This window comes from Tursiops truncatus, chromosome 2 (genome assembly GCF_011762595.2).
Source record: "Tursiops truncatus isolate mTurTru1 chromosome 2, mTurTru1.mat.Y, whole genome shotgun sequence".
NCBI lineage: Eukaryota > Metazoa > Chordata > Mammalia > Artiodactyla > Delphinidae > Tursiops > Tursiops truncatus.
The window spans coordinates 165,223,019-165,244,696 of NC_047035.1; the positions used below are offsets into that span (position 1 = coordinate 165,223,019).

Sequence of the window (21,678 nt, forward strand, 5' to 3'; positions counted from 1 at the left end):
ACACTAAGGTTGAAAACGGGGGCCTGAGGGGCAAGCCAAAGGAAGATCATCTTACAGAGGTAACTGAGATTAGCTAACATAGCTGTGGGAGTCTTCAGAAAGAGATTCAGAGAGCTTTAACTTCCACTTAACCTGGCAAGTTGTGTCATGTATGTTCAATGTAAAATACAATTTCCAAGGAGGGCCTTTCTTAAAGGCACTGAAGTTACAGTCTTATTATAATTCTTCAATCCGTTTGCCAAAATGACACCTTGGGCAAAGAAAAACCCAAACTAAATGCAAGTAGACAAAGCAGCCTTTCAGCTTGATTTGAAGAGCTAGGAAGCCAGTGCACCAGGCAGTGAGAGAACGTGTATTCTTTTGCGATCTGTCCCTCTTTTGCCAGCACCTGGGGGTGTTAAGCCAGTATCTGTGGTTTGACTCTTTCTCAGGCAAGCAGTGAAGATGCTGGACCAAGCCTGCAGGCTAGAGCCACAAAGTGTCCAGCAGAGGAGCCTGCTTCAGCCTGGGCCCCGTCACCACCACCTGTCACTACTTCCTCCTTAAAGGATGAGGAGGAGGAAGAAGGAGACAAAATCATGGCAGAACTCCAGGTATGTGGATGCGGTAACTGACGTGGCCGCCTGCCCTTCCCATCTGGGATTCTGGTTGTGTCTGACACCAGTTCATTAGCTAGAGAGGGCTGGGGAAGAGCCCCATGCCCCTGGGCCATGTAAGCTGCATCTCTGGCCTTGGCCTCCACTTTTCCAAGGTGGCACTGAACTAGGCTCTCAGGCACCTTTAAGACATGTGTAAGGAACGACCATTGCACAAAACAACTCAGAAAGTTTATACCAAAAAATCAATCCCAAGCTTTCCTAGCGCTGGCTGCTAGGATTGCCTTTCCTTTCCTTTCTTTCAGTGTGAAAATAGTCCCTGCTTCATTTTAAAAGCACTTAAGATGGGGATTAGAAATACCAACCATTGTCCTGTCTTCCCAAGGACTGAGTAAAGCCCCCTTCAAGTGGTGTCCCCTTCTTTGGCTTTAATTCTTAGAATGACAGGCCTGGAATCATGTGGCCCGTCTGTCCTCCATACCAAGTTTCCAGTCAGTGTCAATGTCATCTTTTCAGGGATTCCAAAAAGCTTAATAATTTTGTTTCCCGTCTTCTTTGTTCTATTTGAGAAATGATACTTTACTTTTAGACTTTTATGTGTTAACTAATTGCCACAGTCTACTCCTAGGACTAAGGAGGGGGTACAGGGCTACACCCGAAGCTCATCCCACATTCAGATCATGGTGTGAATCTGCCCTAGGTGTACATTCTAAGAACTCGTCTAATCAGTCATAAAACACAATTCCTGGACGACAGTCTGTTCATAAAGTATTTCATTTTGATCCATGAATTAACGTAGGATATTTTGCCGATTTGATGGTCAGGTCACGACCTCCTTCGGGCTCCAGCACATGTTCACTAAGGTACCGATGATTTTGTGCAGGCCCAGGGATCTGCCTTCTTCATTTGGAGGAGGGAGAACATTCTGACCATGTCACTTCCACCTCAACTCTTCTGCTCTGCTTCCCATGGAAGTAATTGCCAACATTAAGCACCTTGGGTTTTCCAGGGAAAACAGGGCTGCTGGTTTACTTGTCACATGCGTGAGCCCTGTCCAGCCCCATTAAAACTCAGACTGGCCTGAGACATCCCCTCCATCACAGTTTGCTTACAGGCTTTTAGATTGGTCAGAGAATTTCATTCATAGGAACCATAGATTTATAAAGTTACTGACTCATGGAACAGTTGAGAGCGTGGAGGCCTCCATCAGTTATCCACTGAGGGCCCTCTGACTAAGACACTGGTATGTCAGGGCTACATGTTGCTGGGCATTGGTGCTTCTCCTAAGATGTGTAGGCAGATGCTGGGGCCATTCATTGTAGCATTTGCCCCTAAATTATGGTATAAGTAACAAATATGGAGGGAGAAAGAACAAGATAGTGGAGTAGAAGGACGTTAGCTCACTTCTCACAAAAACACCAAAGTCACGACTGACTGCTGAACAACCATCAACAAAAAAGACTGGAACCTACCAAAAAAAGATATAGTACATCCAAAAATAAAGAAGAAGCCACAACGAGACGATAGGAGGGACACAATCACAACAAAGTCAAATCCCATACCCACTCAGTGGGCGACACACAAACTGGAAAATAATTATAGTGCAGAGGGTCTCCCACAAAAGTGAGAGTTCTGAGTCCCACATCAGGCTCCCCAGCCTGGGGGTCTAGAATTGGGAGGAGGAGACCCCATAGCATTTGGCTTTGAAGGCCAGTGGGGCTTGGTCGCAGGAACTCCACAGGACTGGGGGAAATGGAAACTTCATTCTTGGAGGGCGCACACAAGGTCTTGTGCCCTCTGGAACCCAGGGAGAAAGCAGTGACTTCATAGGAGCCTGGGCCAGACCTACCTGCTAGTCTTGGAGGGTCTCCTGGAGAGGTTGGGGGGTGGCTGTGGCTCACTGTGGGGTCAAAGACACTGGTGGGGGCATACTGGGAAGTACTCGTTGGTGTGAGCTCCCTGGGAGGCTTCCATTTTTACCTGCCCCACCTGACAGCCTGTAGACTCCAGTGCTGGGACACCTCACGCCAAACAACCAACAGGGTGGGAACACAGCCCTAGCCCAAAGCCACCTCTAAACACACCCCTTCACACGGCCCTGCCCACCAGAGAGACAAGATGCAGCTCCACCTACCAGTGGGCAGGAAGCAGCCCCTCCCACCAGGAAGCCTGCACAAGCCTCTGAGGCCTCATCCACCAGGGGGCAGAGACCAGAAGCAATGGGAAGTACAGCCCTGCAGCCTGTGGAACAGAAACCACAATCACAGAAAGTTAGACAAAATGAGACAGCAGAGGAATATGTTCCAGGCAAAGGAACAAGATAAAACCCCAGAAAAACAACTAAGTGAGGGGAAGATAGGCAATCTACCCAAAAAAGAATTTGGAGTATTGATAGTAAAGATGATCCAAGATCTTGGAAAAAGAATGGAGGTACAGACTGAGAAGATGCAAGAAATGGTTAACAAAGAGCTAGAAGATACAAAGAAGAAACAGAGATGAACAATACAATAACTGAAATGAAAAATACACTAGAAAGAATCAACAACAGAATAAATGAGACAGAAGAATGGATAAGTGAGCTGGAAGACAGAATGGTGGAAATCAGTGCTGCAGAATAGAATAAAGAATGAAATGAGGACAGTTTCAGAGACCTCTGGGACTACATTAGGTGCACCAACATTTGCATCATAGGGGGCCCTGAAGGAGAAGAGAGAGAAAGGGCCCGAGAAAATATTTGAAGAGATAATAGCTAAAATCCTCCCTAACATGGGAAAGGAAACAGTCACCCAAGTCCAGGAAGCACAGAGTCCCAGGCAGGATAAACCCAAGGAGGAGCACACCAAGACACATATTAATCAAACTGACAAAAAGACAAAGAGAAAATACTAAAAGCAACAAGTAACATACAATGGAATCCCCATAAGGTCATAAACTGATTTTTCAGCAGAAACTTAGCAGGCTATAAAGAGGTGGCATGATATATCAATATTTAAAGTGATGAAAGGGAAAAACCTACAACCAAGATTACTCTACCCAGCAAGGCTCTCACTCAGATTTGACAGAGAAATCAAAAACTTTACAGACAAGCAAAAGCTAAGAGAATTCAGCACCACTAGACCAGCTTTGTAACAAATGCTAAATGAACTTCTGTAGGTGAAAAAGAAAAGGCCACAACTAGAAACAAGAAAATTACAAATGGGAAAGCTCACCAGTAAAGGCAGGAAATCATTCACACACAAATGTGATATCAAAACCAGCAGTCGTGAGAAGAGGAGAGTACAAGTGCAGGATACTAGAAATACATTTGAAATTAAAAGACAACTTAAAAACACTCATATATATTATACAGACTGCTATATCAAAACCTCATAGTAACCGCAAACTGAAAATCTACAATACACACAAAAAAGAAAAAGGAATCTAAACACAACACTAAAGTTAGTCATCAAATCACAAGAGAACAAAAGGAAGGGAAGAAAAGAGACCTACAAAAACAAATCCAAAACAATTAACAAAATGACAGTAAGAATATACATATCTATAATGACCTTACATGTAAACAAATTAAATGCTCCAAACAAAAGATACAGACTGGCTGAATGGATACAAAAACAAGACCTTTATATATGTTGTCTGCAAGAGACCCACTTCAGATCTAGGGACACATACAGACTGAGACTGAGGGGATGGAAAAAGGTATTCCATGGAAATGGAAATCAGAAGAAAGCTGGAGTAGCAATTCTCATATCAGACAAAATAGACTTTAAAGGACTGTTATAAGAGACAAAGAAGGACACTACATAATGATCAAGGGATCAATCCAAGAAAATATAACAATTGTAAATATATATGCACCCAACATAGGAGCATCTCAATAGATAAGGCAAATGCTAACAGCCATAAAAGGAGAATTCAGCAGTAACACAATAATAGTGGGGGACTTTAACACCCTACTTACAGCAATGGACAGATCATCAGACAGAAAATCAATAAGGACACACAAGCCTTAAATGACACATTAGAGCAGATGGACTTAATTGGTATTTATAGAGCATTCCATTCAAAAGCAGCAGAATACACATTCTTTTCAAGTGCATGCAGAACATTTTCCAGGATCACACACTGGACCTCAAAGCAAGCCTCGGTAAATTTAAGCAAATTGAAATTGTATCAAGCATCTTTTCTGACCACAGTGCTATGAGATTAGAAATCAACTACAAGGAAAAGAAAAAAAAACACAAACATGCGGAGGCCAAACAATATGCTACTAAACAACCAATGGATCACTGAAGAAATCGGAGGAAATCAAAAAATACCTAGAAAAAACAGCCCAATCCAAAAATGGGCAGAAGACCTAAATAGACATTTCTCTGAAGAAGATATACAGACTGCCAACAGACACATGAAAGAATGCTCAACATCATTAATCATTAGAGAAATGCAAATCAAAACTACAATGAGATATCATCTTACACCAGTCAGAATGGCCATCATCAAAAAATCTAGAAACAGTAAATGCTGGAGAGGGTGTGAAGAAAAGGGAACCCTCTTGCACTGTTGGTGGGAATGTAAATTGATACCACCACTATGGAGAACAGTATGGAGATTCCTTAAAAAGCTGAAAATAGAATTACCAACAACCCAGCAATCCCACTACTGGGCATATACCCTGAGAAAACCATAATTCAAAAAGAGTCACATACCACAGTGTTCATTGCAGCTCTATTTACAGTAGCCAGGACATGGAAGCAACCTAAGTGTCCATCGACAGATGACTGGATAAAGATGTGGCACATATATACAATGGAATATTAACTCAGTTATAAAAAGAAACAAAATTGTTATTTGTAGTGAGATTGGTGGACCTAGAGTCTGTCATACAGAGTGTAGTAAGTCATAAAGAGAAAGACAAATACTGTATGCTAACACATACATATGGAATCTAGAAAAAAAAAGGCATGAAGAACCTAGGGGTAGGACAGGAATAAAGACACAGACCTACTAGAGAATGGACTTGAGGACACAGGGAGGGGGAAGGGTAAGCTGGGACAAAGTGAGAGAGTTTCATGGGCATATATACACTACCAAATGTAAAACCTATAGCTAGTGGGAAGCAGCCGCATAGCACAGGGAGATCAGCTAGGTGCTTTGTAACCACCTAGAGGGGTGGGATAGGGAGGGTGAGAGGGAGGGAGATGCAAGAGGGAAGAGATAAGGGGATATATGTATAGCTGATTCACTTTATTATAAAGCAGAAACTAACACCATTGTAAAGCAATTACACTCCAATAAAGATGTTTAAAAAAAAATACCTAGAGACATGAAAATGAAAACAGGACAATGCAAAACCTATGAGACATAGCAAAAGCAGTTCAGAGGGGAAGTATATAGCAATATAATCTTACCTCAGGAAACAAAACTCTCAGACAACATAATCTTACACCTAAAACAACTAGAGAAAGAACAGACAAAACCCAAAGTTAGTAGAAGGAAAAAAATCATAAAGATCAGAGCAGAAATAAATGAAATAGAGACAAAGAAAGCAATAGAAAAGATCAATGAAACTAAAAGTTGGTTCTCTGAAAAGATAAAATTGATAAACCTTTAGCCAGACTCATCAAGAAAAAAAGGGAGAGGGCTCAAACCAACAAAATTAGAAGTGAAAAGGAGAAGTTACAACAGAAACCACAGAAATACAAAGGATAATAAGAGATTACTACAAGCAACTATATGCCAATAAAATGGACAACCTAGAAGAAATGAACAAATTCTTAGAAAGGTACAATCTCCCAAGACTGAACCAGGAAGAAATAGAAAATATGAACAGACCAGTCACAAGTACTGAAATTGAAACTGTGATTTAAAAACTCCCAACACACAAAAATCCAGGACCAGATGGCTTCACAGGCAGATTCTATCAAACATTTAGAGAAGAGTTAACACCTGTCCTTCTCAAACTATTCCAAAAGATTGCAGAGGAAGGAATGTTCCCGAACTCGTTCTTTGTGGCCACTATCACCCTGATACCAAAACCAGACAAAGATATCACAAAAAGAGAAAATTACAGGCCAATATCACTGATGAACATAGACGCAAAAATCCTCAACAGAATACTAGCAGACCAAATACGACAATGCATTAAAAGGATCATACACCATGATCAAGTGGGATTTATCCCAGGGATGCAAGAATTTTTCAATATCTGCAAATCAATCAGTGTGATACACCACATTAACAAATTGAAGAATAAAAACCATGTGATCATCTCAATAGATGCAGAAAAAGCTTTCAACAAAATTCAACACCGATTTATGATAAAAACTCTCCAGAAAGTGGACATAGAGGGAACCTATCTCAGCATAATAAAGGCCATATATGACAAACCCACAGCTAACATCAACAGTGAAAAGCTGAAAGCATTTCCTCTAAGATCAGGAACAAGACACGGATGTTCACTCTCGCCACTTTTATTCAACGTAGTCTTTGAAGTCCTAGCCATGGCAATCAGAGAAGAAAAAGAAATGAAAGGAATCCAAATTGGAAAAGAAGAAGTAATACTGTCACTGTCTGTAGATGACATGACACTATACACTGAAAATCCTAAAGATGCTGCCTGAAAACTATCGGAGCTCATCGATGAATTCAGTAAAGTTGCAGGACATAAAATTAATACACAGAAATCTGTTGCATTCCTATACACTAACAATGAAAGATCAGAAAAAGAAATGAAGGAAACAATCCCATTTACCATCGCATCAAGAAGAATTAAATACCTAGAAATAAACCTACCCAAGGAGGCAAAAGACCTGTACTCTGAAAACTGTAAGACACTGATGAAAGAAATCGAAGATGATGCAAACAGATGGAAGGATATACCATGTTCTTGGATTGGAAGAATCAGTATTCTCAAAATGACTATACTACCCAAGCCAATCTCCAGATTCAATGCAATCCCTATCCAACTACCAATGGCATTTTTCACAGAACAAAAAAAAATTTTTTAATTTATATGGAAACACAAAAGACCCTGAATAGTCAATGCAAGCTTGAGAAAGAAAAATGGAGCTGGAGGCATCAGGCTCCCTGACTTCAGACAGTACTACAGAGCTACAGTAATCAAAACAGTATGGTGCTGGCACAAAACGAGAAATATATTCAATAGATCAATGGAACAGGATAGAAAGCCCAGAAATAAACCCATGCACCTATGGTCAGTTAATCTTCGACCAAGGAGGCAAGAATATACAATGGAGAAAAGACAGCCTCTTCAATAAGTGGTGCTGGGAAAACTAGACAGCTACATGTAAGAAAATGAAATTAGAACATTCTCTTACACCACACACAAAAATAAATTTAAAATGGATTAAAGACCTAAATGTAACACTGGATACTATAAAACCCTTAGAGGAGAACATAGGCAGAACACTCTGACACAAATTGTAGCAATATCTTTTTGGATTCACCTCCTAGAGTAATGAAAATAAAAACAAGAATAAACAAATGGGACCTAATTAAACTTAAAAGCTTTTGCACAGCAAAGGAAACCATAAACAAAATGAAAAGACAACCTACAGAATGAGAGAAAATAGTTGCAAACGAAGCAACCAACAAGGGATTAATCTCCAAAATATATAAACAGCTCATGCAGCTCACTATCAAAAAAAAAAAAAAAGCTCAATCAAAAAATGGGCAGAAACATTAAAAAGAATGAAATAATGCCTTTTGCAGCAACATGGATGGACATAGAGATTATCATATTAAGTGAAGTAAATCAGACAGAGAAAGACAAATATCCTGATATCACACACACACACACAAAAAATTCCAAAATCCCACCAGGGTATTTACTGTTGCTTTCTTTCTCCAACAAGTAGTTATTTTCTTTAATTGATTAATTATTAGTGATGTCTTAATAAAGATTAATGAACACATAATAGTGTTTATTGTAAACTCTACATTTATTTAAAAAAAAACAAACAATGGGCAGAAGATCTAAATAGACATTTCTCCAAAGAAGACATATAGATGGCCAAAAGCACATGAAAAGATGCTCAACATTCCTAATTATTAGAGAAATGCAAATCAGAATTACAATAAGGTATCACCTCATACCAGTCAGAATGGCCATCATCAAAAAGTCTACAAAACAATAAGTGCTGGAGATGGTGTGGAGAAAAGGGAACCCTCCTACACTGTTGGGGGAATGTAAATTAGTACAGCCACTATGGAGAACAGTATGGAGGTCCATAAAAAACTAAAAATAGAACTACCATACTACCCAGCAGTCCCACTACTGGGCATATATCTGGAGAAAACCATAATTCAAAAAGATACATGCATCCCAATGTTCATAGCAACACTATTTACAATAGCCAAGTCATGGAAGCAACCTAAATGTCCATGGACATATGAATGGATAAAGAAGATGTGGTACCTATATACAATGGAATATTACTCAGCCATAAAAAAGAATGAAATAATGCCACTTGCAGAACATGAATGGACCTAGAGATTATCATACTAAGTGAAGTAACTCAGACAAAGACAAATACCATATGATACCACTTATATGTGGAATCAAAAAAATAAATGATACAAATGAACTTACTTACAAAACAGCAACAGACTCACAGACTAAGAAAATAAATTTACGGCTGCCAAAGGGAAAAGGTGGCGGCAGGGGAGGGATTAATTAGGAGTTTTGGGTTAACGTATACACACTACTATATATAAAATAATCAACAAGGACCTACTGTATAGCATAGGGAACTCTACTCAATATTCTGTAATAACTTAAATGGGAAAAGAATTTGAAAAACAGGTATACGTGTAACTGAGTCACTTTGCTGTACACCTGAAACTAACACAACATTGTAAATCAATTATACTCCAATATTCAAGTATGGTATAAATAATAAATAAATCATGGTATAAATAAATCATGACCTGGTTTGTTTCAAATGGATGACTAAGCACTAGGTAACTTCTCATTTGTGAAGGGTGAGCAACAAGCACTAATGATCAAAGAAGTGAGGCGTTTAAGCTTGTGAATAATCTTGCACTAGCCCCCGAGAGAAGTAACTTTCCTTCTAGCCACTTAGAGCCCATCACTTGAGGATATTTCCCTCCACTGAAAGCTAAATATCTTTGATGCTTCCTTTGACTGAAAGCGTTACAAAGGCAGAGTATCTGACTTCTTGTTATATTATTGGTGGTCAGGTAACAGTGGTGAGTGAAGTGCTCTGACCCTAAGGCAACCAAACCTCATTAGCCAGCCTGCTGCATCGAAGAGTCGCCAGCGGCCATGCTGGAGCCTTTGCAGGCTCTCGAGTTAGACGCCTCCCCCACCCGCCAGCCCCTCCGAGGCAGGAAGGAGCAGCTGCAGCACCGCCCCCCCCCCCACCCCGCCCGCCCCGAGTGTAATCGTAGCACAGCTTTCCTGCTCTGCGTCACCAGGCATCAGAAGAAACCACAAGCTCCCGAGTTCAGGGTCTAACAGCCCAACGGAAATGCCGAGTGGCCTTAGCAGGCAGAGCCCCGGGCACCTCCAGGGCCCGCGAGGACCGGGTGGGTGTCTAAGGAGGGAACTGGGAGCCAGCGGAGCGAGGGAAGAGCAGGCCGGGGAAGGTCCCGGGCATCCGCTCCGCTAGTATTTTAAAACCTGTGCTGGAATGTTCACCTGGGGAAGGCGTGAGGTATTCTTTGTGCCTGCAGTTATTTCCAAATGACACTATTTGACATTAAGGAAATACGAGGCGATCAGTTGAAATTATTCACTTCAACAACTGCTCTTTAATCCTGCCTGCACATTAGAATAATTTGAGTTAAAAAAAAAAATCCTACAGCCCAGAGAGTCTGACTTAATTATGCTCTGGGTGAGGCCTGGGTAACAGTATTTTTTTTCAACTGGGTGTCATGTAGCCTGATTGAGAATCACCGATTTCAGGACATTTCGCTGCTTGGGTTACCGTCTCTCCTGCTCTCGCGATCATATATATTGTCACTTCTTTTCTGCCCTATAGACACAGCAGATGCTTTCTCTCTGAGAACCGACCTCCCTCACTCAGTGTTCACAGGAGTGGCCCTGGGCTCCTATAACTACGATCCATCATTAGTTTTCAGAGACAAGTCTTTGGGGGTCAGGCAGCTCCCAGGCCGCTCAGAATCACTTGCGTGCTAAAGGGATTGCTTTATTCTACGTGAGTCAGAACTACCCAGGGCACAGGAGTATGTTGCTACTGCAGACAACGAATTGTTAAGGATTACTTTCCTTTTAAGGTTTAATGGTTTGCAATATCTTGTGCCCTTTTATAATGAAGAGGAAGAAAGATAGATAGCTTCTTAATTCATTTACATATTCAGCATTTTTTAAAGGTCAAAGCCCTTTAAAAGAAGCCCTACTAAATGCAAATCAGGTTCACCCGGACAGGAAGAAGGGGCGTTCTTTTCAAAGGCTCTATCCATTTAATCTTAGCCTGGACCAGAAAATAAGGAAGCCTTTGGCCCGGGCTTTGCTGACCTGAGGTCAGATGGGGAGCCGGTTTTCAGGGCGCTGACGCCCTGGCATGACCCGCATGTAGGACCCGGCCGGGGTCTCGACCGGGAGATCCTCTGGATTCCCTGCCTGTTCCCTCTGACCTCCTTGCTGCACTCGGATCCCTATTAACTCAGTGTTTTAATTCCTTAGGCATTCCAGAAGTGTTCCTTTATGGATGTAAATTCAAACAGTCACGCTGAGCAGTCCCGGGCTGACAGTCACGTTAAAGACACTAGGCCGGGGGCCACAGCCCTACCCAAGGAGAAGAAGGTAACGTGGCAATTACACGTTGGCCACCCGGTGGGCCGCCCTTCTTTCCTTGCTCTGACACTAATACCGCTCTGTGCTTGAGCTTCTGTGCCTTCTCTTTTTTCCTCACCCTTCTTTTTTTTAAACTAATGGAGACACAGCTTGGGGTTTCACCAGCGATCTCTGGCTCAGGTTTCCTGAGCGGACGCTGTGTTCCTGTGTACAGCACACAACAGTATATGCAGAATTCAGGCATTATCTTCCCAAACCAAAGATACACATACACCTTCCAAGATTTTCCAGAACAATGCTGGTGGAACAAATGGAAACATCAACCAAGTAGGTAGCAGTTTTTCTAATTTGTATCATGTCTTCTGGACCAAAGACATCTACGTTAAAAGTAGGTGAAAGCTTTAGGGGCTTCCCTGGTGGCGCAGTGGTTGAGAGTCCGCCTGCCGATGCAGGGGACGCGGGTTCGTGCCCCAGTCCGGGAAGATCTCACATGCCGAGGAGCGGCTGGGCCCGTGAGCCATGGCCGCTGAGCCTGCGCGTCCGGAGCCTGTGCTCCGCAACGGGAGAGACCACAACAGTGAGAGGCCCGCGTACCGCAAAAAAAAAAAAAAAAAAAGTAGGTGAAAGCTTTAGATTCCAGGAAGAGAATGCATAGCAGAGCTGTCTATCCGCCATCCACAGGCGTATCCATGGAAACATACACACATGTATTTGCACACATGTTCGAGGATGCCAAGCAGAGTTTTTGTTACTCTTAGAAATTCTCAAAGTGTACCTGCCAAGGTAGTAAGTTCAGTATCGTTTTAGTGCTACTAAACTTTGTGGCATTCTCATGGCTTCCAAACAGACATCCAGGCTCTGAAACAGAGGTCACTATCATGACATAGAACTTTAAGGAGAGGAGATTAACCTGCATATTTGAACTTCAACTTTGTAAGTTGAATCTAGAGCTTTTGTGATTTTTGGAAATAGCGCCATCTTATTTAAATGAAGCCTCTGTCTAAACTTCAGGGTAAAAAGCTTATCATGACCAACTCAAGTCTTAACATTTTTTGCCAGGAACTTGTATCTTAGAATTCAAAGGTTCTAGCGTCCTTTAAATAAAGTCAAACAAATCAGCCATAATAGATAGCCCAGTAGTCACTCCGCATAGGTGCCTCAGTGCAGGAATAAGTAAGCTCAGTGAAAGAGATACAGGATCACACAGTCGGAGGGCTATTCTAGCAGAGTCCTTCAAGAGATGCAGTCCTGGGGCTCACAGCTCTCAGCCGTGCAGCCCCCCGCAGAGGCTGACCTGCTCCCCCCCAGCTCCCAGCTTTCCCAGAGCCCTCGTGTAAACTCCGCCAGCCACGGATCTGGCAAGTGGAGCTGTTAACCAGGCGATGGGGATGGGGGCTCTCTAGGCACGGGGGAGATTAGGAGACTATCTGGATAAATCCTTCTTGTGAGGGAAACCTCCTGTTAATGGGAATTGAACCCATAATTATCACACTGGAAATACGTTGCTGCTTCAGTCTGTGGGCTTTCCTTCTGTGGCCTTATTAAAGCCAATTCACAGAAGGTCCTGGCGGGTCCTGAGTTATGTGCTGTACTTGGGCCAGTGTGACCGTTTCTTTCAAACACTGACCCGGAGCTTCTCGAAGATCCCTCTGGAGACAATCATCATCTCATTGTAGAATTTTGCTAATTTGCTAAAAAGCTGCATGGGGTTTCTTGCCCTGCAATTAGAAATCCATATTCCATCGATCACACTGATCTCAATCAAGGTCCATCAGATACTAAGCAGGTCTGTACTGAATGCCCAACACCAGGGCATTAAACACTAGGTTTAATTACAGATGCTTTTTCTGGATAATTATACTCAGTAGACTGATGTACTTCACAATAACCGTGACTATCAGACCTGTCCCCAAAGTATTGTCCTTATTAACCTCTTCCTGGGCTATTCATCTACCCTTCTATAACTCAAATGTTTCTTAAAGTTTTTTTCCTCTTATTATGAAGTGCTAGTCTAGTACTTACTTTTATGCAATTTTTCTATAACTTAATGTTTCTAATTTTGGTTTCTTGCCCAAATGCATATGGTCCCTGCTTCACCAGTTGTCTGAACAACCCAAACCTCGGGGCCCCAAAACAGATATTAATGAGGCTTAACTAGCTTTCCTGCAGAGTCCTGACTATCTAAGACTACCTAAGATATCGTTGTGAGATTACATGACGACCGTGAACAAGTTACCCTGGACAAAGCTGAGGCACTTCCTTTGATCCAGGCCTTCATTTTTCTAGCCCACTTCCAAAACTGCTGGGTCATGTGAAACCTACACTTGACATCTTTATCTTACTGACTTTCCATTGGAGGATTCCTGCTAGTAGATCTGTTTTAAAATACGTATATTGCTGGGTGGCATTTGAAATATTTAACAGTGGGTATGACACGGGCCCTGACCAATCAGAACAGATGCCAGCCCTAACCCCCCAATCAATGAGGCCAGCAGAACAGCAGCCCTGCAGATGCCAATTCCTCCTGTGACTCAAGGGTAAAGTCGCACTCAGGTCCTGGCATGATACGCTGACTCCCTGTTTGGAGCTGAAACCTCATTTGTTTTTCTTCTTGTAACGTTTACTTGATGCATTAGTTGTTGATTCTAAATTTAAAATCCCACCAAAGAGATGATATTGTTCCACCGTAGCAGCTGAATCTCGTTGCTCTTGTTTGGGGCCTGATGCAGCCGAGGGGAAGTTGAACAGGAGGTGTTTGGTGGCTCGTGCACCTTGGATCCTGTGCCGTATTTCCATGTGATTAATACTGACTTTGTTGTCTCTGTGCGTGATTGCTTGAATGTGTACGGACATTCTTTCTGGTTTTAACCAGGCAGCAGGATCGCTCTAGGCTGTCATCGGTGGGAGCCTGGGTTCTTGCGCTTCGTTATGTTGTCATTGCTTTAACCCAACAGGCTTCTTGGGATCGTGTCCCATCCTGTTCTAATCACCTCTTCCTCTTGGGCTTCTACAGCCAGAAGAAAGGACAGCAGTGCCTTGGAAGTGACAAGGCACGGCTAGTGGTAGCATGGCGGCAGGGCCCGAGGCTACCGATACACCCGTGCCTGGTGGAGCATTCTCCATACCCGGTTCTCACTGCTGGGCTCTTACCTTCTGAATCTCTTGGCGAGAACCTCAGAAGTGCAGCTTTCCTCAGCATCAGAGCACACAGAGAACCAAAGCTGAATCATGTAGTTAAAATATTGTACCTGATGACCTATTTGGTATAAATACCCAGAAATGAGAATTGAAATTTCTAGGTCAAACAGAAACCATTTTAAAGGGTTTTGATTTGTTTGTACCACCAGAGGGCCAAGCAGAAAAACTGTAGAGTACCCAGATCTTCATGGATGAAAGCCGGAGTCTTTGTTAATGGGTATTATATTAAAAATTCTTGTCTCTTCAAGGAAAAGCTGAGTCATGTTGTCACGGTCACCACTTGAGCCTCAAATATCTGTTTTGTAAATGTTTAGATGACATCTTGGTAGCACTGTCACTCTGAACTGGGATTTGAGCATCTTGGCTACGATTAGTTTGAAGGTTATTTTGACACTTTACTTGGCAAGTTTAAGTACAAACTGCAAGTATGTTTTCAAATCTGTGATTTGACCAGGGAAAACTGGGTTTTTTTCATCTCAAAGTACCATACCCAAGCAATGCAGAGTCGTTATAGGACAATCCCCAAACAAGAAGCAGAGATGAGACTGAAATATGAAATAACTAGTTGGCAGAGACGTGAAAACTTTCCTGGTCTAGTTCCTTGGTTTATAAGCAAGAAAACTGAGGCCCAAGGAAGTGAAATGACTTGCCTAAAATAACACAGTTAAGTGGCAGATCTGGGTTAGAGTCACAATCTGCCTGCTCGTGTATTGTGCTTTCTACGATGCCATGCCACTCTTCTGGTTTTAGAGTCGGCTAAGCTCACAGTCAGATGTTGAAAAGAGGAGGTGTTGGTCCCGAACTGGTCCCTTTATTCTCTTAACTGCTCCTCCCACCAAAATTTGAAATCCTTGTAATATTTTGCTAATTGAGATTTTCATCTTGTGCAAACACAGGGCATTTTTGGAAGTTGGAGAACCAAGCCACCCAAGGTAAACAGAGCTGTAGGCTTTGGACTGGTGTGTGACGAATGTGCTTGGCCCGCATGTTTTGAAGTGTAATTAAAGAAACAATCTAGTTGTAGCCCACTTTGGGGGGGTGTGGTTTTGTGGAGTAACATGTCCTACACTGTTCTACCAGAATTTGGAATTTTTCCACGAAGACGTACGGAAATGTGATGTTGAATATGAAAATGGCCCCCAAATGGAATCCTGGAAGGTGAGTCCACCAGATCTGTGTTCCAACTGATACCATGCAGATTAATTCCCTTCCTTTGCAGATCCATTTCTGATCACTGTGTGTGGTTTCCCTCCTCCACTCTCCCTCCCAGGTTACCGCAGGGGCTTCCATACCTAGTGACCATCCTAAGTGGGAAAGAGGAATGGAGAATAGTATTTCTGGTGCAGCAAGAACATCAGAATACAAAACTGACATCTTAATGAAGGAAAGTTCCATATCCACTAAGAGTTTACTTAGAGACGGTAGAAACTATTCCCAGAAAAATGTGTCCAGGGTCAATTCTAGTTTCTCTGGCGTTAGTTCCTTAGAAGATGAAATCAACAAAGGATCTAAAATCTCAGGGCAGCCGTACCCTGTGTGTGACACTGAGAATCAGAAGATGAATTATGGGAAGACAAAGGGGGTGATCCAGCAAGGACAAGAAAATACAGATAAGTGTCACCTTCCCTCTCCCACTAGATCAACCGAATCGACTATTCGTGATGTCAAAACTCAAGACCAAGAGGTTCCCTTGACAGAGTTTGGCCAAGTTGTCCTGAGACCGAAGGGAGCCAGGCCTGCTAACCTGACGCCTGATGAGGATGGGGAGTCCACAGCAGGCTCTCCCACCGAGGAAAGTGCAACCACCGACAGCATTGCCTTCATGATCACCAAAACCGCGGTCCAAGTTCTCTCCAGCGGGGAGGTCCGCGACATAGTGAGCAAACAGGGGCAAGATGTACAGACGGTCAACATTGACGCCAAAAAAGAGACAACTTCCCAGCAAGAAGGCACTGACAGTGAAGAGCCGGTCGTGTGCCTGGACAAGAAACCCGTGATCATCATTTTTGATGAACCCATGGACATCCGGTCCGCATACAAGAGACTTTCAACCATATTTGAGGAATGCGACGAGGAATTGGAGAGAATGATGACAGAGGAGAAGATAGAGGAAGAGGAGGAGAATGGAGATACTGTGGTCCAGAGTAACACCTCCCAAAAGTTTCCTAAGGAGGGGGCCTCGGGCAACCTCGGAGCAGGGCGGGAGGCTGAGAGTAAATTCCAGCCGCACTTCCTTTCAGCGGAGACCAGGATGTCAGGAGGACAGGACGTGACTAAAACCGAGCAGAGCAAGTTCAACCCAGCCGATTCTCCAAGTTCAGAAAGCCAGGGCGACACGACCGATGACCAGTTTGAAAGCCCCAAGAAAAAGTTCAAATTCAAATTCCCAAAAAAGCAGCTCGCCGCTCTCACGCAAGCCATTCGCACGGGAACCAAGACGGGGAAGAAGACGTTGCAGGTGGTGGTCTATGAAGAGGAGGAAGAGGACGGCACTTTGAAGCAGCACAGAGAAGCCAAGCGCTTCGAGATCAGCGGGTCTCGATCCGAAGACACCCCGAAAAGTATGCTCAGGAGACTAGAGCAGCCCAGTCTGGAGAGCACAGCTCCGATCTCGAGAACTGATGAAATCAGAAAAAATACCTACAGAACGTTGGACAGCCTGGAGCAGACCATCAAACAGCTGGAAAATACGATCAGTGAGATGAGTCCCAAAGCCCTAGTTGAGACCTCGGGTTCCTCCAACAGAGAGTCTGTTGCAAGCTCATCCCACGTGGCCCAGGAGGCCTGTCCCCAGTCCTTGCTAGTCCTGGATGAAGCTCCCACTGCCCTAGAGCCCCCCTCGTCTGTACCTTCGGCTTCACGTAAGGTATCTTGGTCTGACGGAAAATGAAAAGAGCCAGCTGCTTTCTTAAACCTGTCATAATCACCGTTAGCGAAAGTGTCTTGTGATTTACTTGCTTCCTTTCAGGTGGCTCGTTTCGTTTGGTTTCGTTGTCTGTTCGCCATGATCCTTTCTCTCACACTTTCTCCCTCGCCTTCAGAACAACAACAACTAGGTGTCTAACAGCTAATCGATTCTGTTTTTACCTCTGTTGCTGACTGGTGTTGGGAAAACCGCAAAGGATGCTGGGTCAGCCATTTGCCGTTGGAGTGATTGCTCTGATACTCACATTAAAATCCGTTTGATCAGTAGTGGAGCAGTGTTATTCTGTTTGATTCTTCAAATTAACCCCAGTGGTGTCTCCTGATGTCCGTCTCCTAGATCTGTCCTGCATGTAGGGCTGTGGCTTCTCACGTTGAGCTTCTCTGCGCACAGTGGGGCAGCCTCGGGGGTAAGCCGCTCACACGCATCCTCTCTCTCCCCCACTTGCTGCTTCTCCCCACAGGGCTCCACGGGAACCCCTCAGACGAGCAGGATGCCGATCCCCATGAGTTCCAAGAACAGACCCGGAAGCCTGGACAAACCTGGCAAGCAGTCCAAACTGCAGGATCCCCGCCAATATCGTCAGGTAGTTTTACCTTAAACCCAATATTGGATGGACACTCTTGCGCTTAAGAAGCAAGTCACTGACTTAGTTTATACCAAATATTGCATTTTTCTTTGTAAGATACCGTTTACGTACACGTCCTGGATCTGGGGGCATGAAGAGAGTCTCAAAGCCTCTGTTGAATTTCTCACCACTCTTTTGCATGCTCGCAATAAAACAGCTTTTACTTTGTGACTCCAAAGTTGACCTGTTAACACAAGGTGGCGGGCCAGGTGGCTTTCCTTGGGGGAGTGTAGTGGTTCATCAGAACACCTTGGGAAACCGAGACAGACAAAGCCGCCCTGAAAGTCTCCAGCACTAACGTGTACGTGGACGGCATCGCACTAGAGGCCCATTAACACTCCGTCACGATGCCTCAGCCCCGCCCCAGTAACAGCCCTCACGCAACCCTCACGTCTCCACCCAGCACCCGGAGACGGTAGTAGAATGATGTGCCTGTTCTCACAAACACTCTTCTTCCTTCTTCCCTGTTCTGTACACCCTCTGCTCTGCACTTTGGGGGTTTCTCCCAGGTCCAGTACAGCACGACAAGACTTAGCTCAGGCCTTGAACTGGTTTGGTGTGGTGTCTTTGATTTAATGACTCTCAGAAGGGCTGTGTTGCCAGGCCCTGTGGATTGATGGTGTTACCAGCTTTCTGACAAACTGTCTCCTGCCGTCTTTATTTGCAGGCTAATGGAAGTGCTAAGAAAGCTGGTGGGGACTGTAAGCCTACTTTCCCCTCCTTACCTGCTTCTAAGATTCCAGCCCTTTCTCCCAGCTCTGGGAAAAGCAGTTCTCTGCCTTCTTCTAGTGGTGACAGCTCTAACTTCCCTAATCCACCTGCTACTAAACCATCGGTTCCTTCTAACCCTCTCAGCCCCCAAACAGGACGATCTGCTCCCTCTGCCTCCCTCATCCCCTCTGTCTCTAATGGCTCCTTGAAGTTTCAGAGCCCCGCTCACACAGGTAAAGGTCACCATCTCTCATTCTCACTGCAGACTCAGAATGGCCGAGCAGCCCCTCCTTCCTTCTCCTCCTCCCTGCCCCCCCCTGCCTCCCCAGCTTCACTGAATCAAGGTGCCAAGAGCATCAGGACCATCCATACTCCTAGCCTCACCAGCTACAAGGCACAGAGCGGAAGTTCAAGCAAAGCCACCCAGTCCACAGCAAAGGAAACCTCTTAAAGGCCAAATCCTATTAGGCACGAGTCGGAGTTGCATTTAAGAAAAAAAAAATTTTTAACAGTCTTCGACAAGTGTTTTCACAAGAGAATGTAACATATCGCTGTACTGTTTGAGGTTTACTGCTAAGTATGTGCTAAATACTGGATTAATAGATTTCAGTAAAGCTTGTTTGTTTTTTTACTTTGTCGCTGTTCTAATTACATAGTGTTTACTGTCTCTATTCAATACCTGTTAAATGAAGTAAGCATGTGTTACCAGAAGAGAGTATGGCAGGAGAGAAGGGTGTGGTGAGACAAGAAAAAAAATGTATGAAGCATGTAAAACATGTACGATTCCAGAATTTTAGTATGTTTTGTATAAAAATATTTTTCATTACGGAGACTAGACGTGAACAGAGAAATACACAGGTGTGACTATACAAATTGTAAAACAGATACTATAATATTTCCTTTTATTTTAGTGTTATTTAGCTTTATTACAGATTTCTATTTTTGTCAAAACTTCATGGTTCCTTTCGAGATCTTTTTTGCCAAAACATTTTGATACTGTAGCCTTGTACATTTGAAAGTAGCATGCTAGACAATAAGCCAATGAACTTCTGCACAAGCCAACACAGAGGCACATGTGGAAGGCAATGATCAACCCTACTGCACTGCCATGAAAATTATGTATAATAATTTGCCGGCCCAAGCAAGCTAGTTCTGTTCTGTTTCTTTTTTCTCTTTTCTAACATATTGGGATTCGCTAGTTGTTTTCTTTGCAGTATCTAAATCCTTCCTTTGTTTTCTGAGACCTGGTAACCCACACTATTGCATTGTGGATTTTAGAATGTACACTTCTGTACGGTTCTGTAAACTGATCAATTTTTGTAAATATATAAATAGACACCAAAAATACTGTATGTGACAGCACATAGAGTAGTTTTCCCACACCAAAGTTAATTTTTATGCATGCTTTAAAAATATATCTTGGGATGGGCAGAAATGGAACTTCCTGGACATTTTTAAAAAGCAACAAGTTTGCACAGCTAGAGTGTTTTTGTAAATAAATGTATTTGTATAACACAGTTATGTAATATACAGAACTATAAGCAGAGACTTTGCAAAACTAAATAAAGGGCTGCATGCTTATTATTTTTTGTACCTTGTCCCTATAACTACTTCCTAGTCAAAGAACGCAACCGTTACCAAGTTAAAAGGTTTTGGCTTTGAGGGCATGGTAAGTAAACACGTAACCAGATGCAAACTGCTTTTCTGAAAGTTGTGCTTTTCTTTTTTTCTTTTTAACATCTCTATTGGAGTATAATTGCTTTACAGTGGTGTGTTAGTTTCTGCTTTATAACAAAGTGAATCAGTTATACATATACATACGTCCCCATATCTCTTCCCTCTTTCGTCTCCCTCCCTCCCACCCTCCCTATCCCACCCCTCTAGATGGTCACAAAGCACCGAGCTGACCTCCCTGTGCTATGCGGCTGCTTCCCACTAGCTAGCTATTTTACGTTTGGTAGTGTATATATGTCCATGCCACTCTCTCACTTTGTCCCAGCTTACCCTTCCCCCTCTCCGTATCCTCAAGTCCATTCTCTAGTAGGTCTGCATCTTTATTCCTGTCCTTCCCCTAGGTTCTTCATGACCATTTTTTCTTTTTTAGATTCAATATATATATATGTGTGTTGGCATATGGTATTTGTTTTTCTCTTTCTGACTTACTTCACTCTGTATGACAGTCTCTAGGTCCATCCACCTCACTACCAATAACTCAGTTTCATTCCTTTTTATGGCTGAGTATATTCCATTGTATATATGTGCCACATCTTCTTTATCCATTCATCTGTTGATGGAAACCCATGCACATATGGTCACCTTATCTTTGATAAAGGAGGCAAGAATATACAGTGGAGAAAAGACAGCCTCTTCAGTAAGTGGTGCTGGGAAAACTGGACAGCTACATGTAAAAGAATGAAATTAGAAAACTCCCTAACACCATACACAAAAATAAACTCAAAATGGATTAAAGACCTAAATGTAAGGCCAGATACCATCAAACTCTTAGAGGAAAACATAGGCAGAATACTCTATGACATAAATCACAGCAAGATCCTTTTTGACCCACCTCCTAGAGAAATGGAAATAAAAACAAAAATAAACAAATGGGACCTAATGAAACTTAAAAGCTTTTGCACAGCAAGGGAAACCATAAACAAGACAAAAAGACAACCCTCAGAATGGGAGAAAATATTTGCAAACGAAGCAACTGACAAAGGATTAATCTCCAAAATTTACAAGCAGCTCATGCAGCTCAATATCAATAAAACAAACAACCCAATCCAAAAATGGGCAGAAAACCTAAATAGACATTTCTCCAAAGAAG

At 43.0% G+C, this 21,678-nt stretch overlaps 1 protein-coding gene across 11 annotated transcripts in view; it reads left to right on the forward strand.

Moving 5' to 3' along the window:
- The window catches only part of KIAA1217 (KIAA1217 ortholog), a 327,363-nt gene extending 306,925 nt beyond the window's left edge, over nt 1-20,438 (forward strand). For 6 of the 11 annotated variants that reach the window (XM_019933399.3, XM_033852442.2, XM_019933414.3 and 3 more), the window contains 7 exons: nt 432-593; nt 11,284-11,403; nt 15,489-15,524; nt 15,673-15,750; nt 15,863-17,458; nt 17,979-18,101; nt 18,811-20,438. In XM_019933399.3, the coding sequence (XP_019788958.1) occupies nt 432-593; nt 11,284-11,403; nt 15,489-15,524; nt 15,673-15,750; nt 15,863-17,458; nt 17,979-18,101; nt 18,811-19,305 (2,610 nt within the window). In that variant the 3' untranslated portion in view covers nt 19,306-20,438. The remainder of the gene's footprint in view (nt 1-431; nt 594-11,283; nt 11,404-15,488; nt 15,525-15,672; nt 15,751-15,862; nt 17,459-17,978; nt 18,102-18,810) is intronic. The other 5 variants (XM_019933402.3, XM_019933404.2, XM_019933420.3 and 2 more) reach the window with 4 other exon arrangements.
- Nucleotides 20,439-21,678: the final 1,240 nt, after the last annotated feature.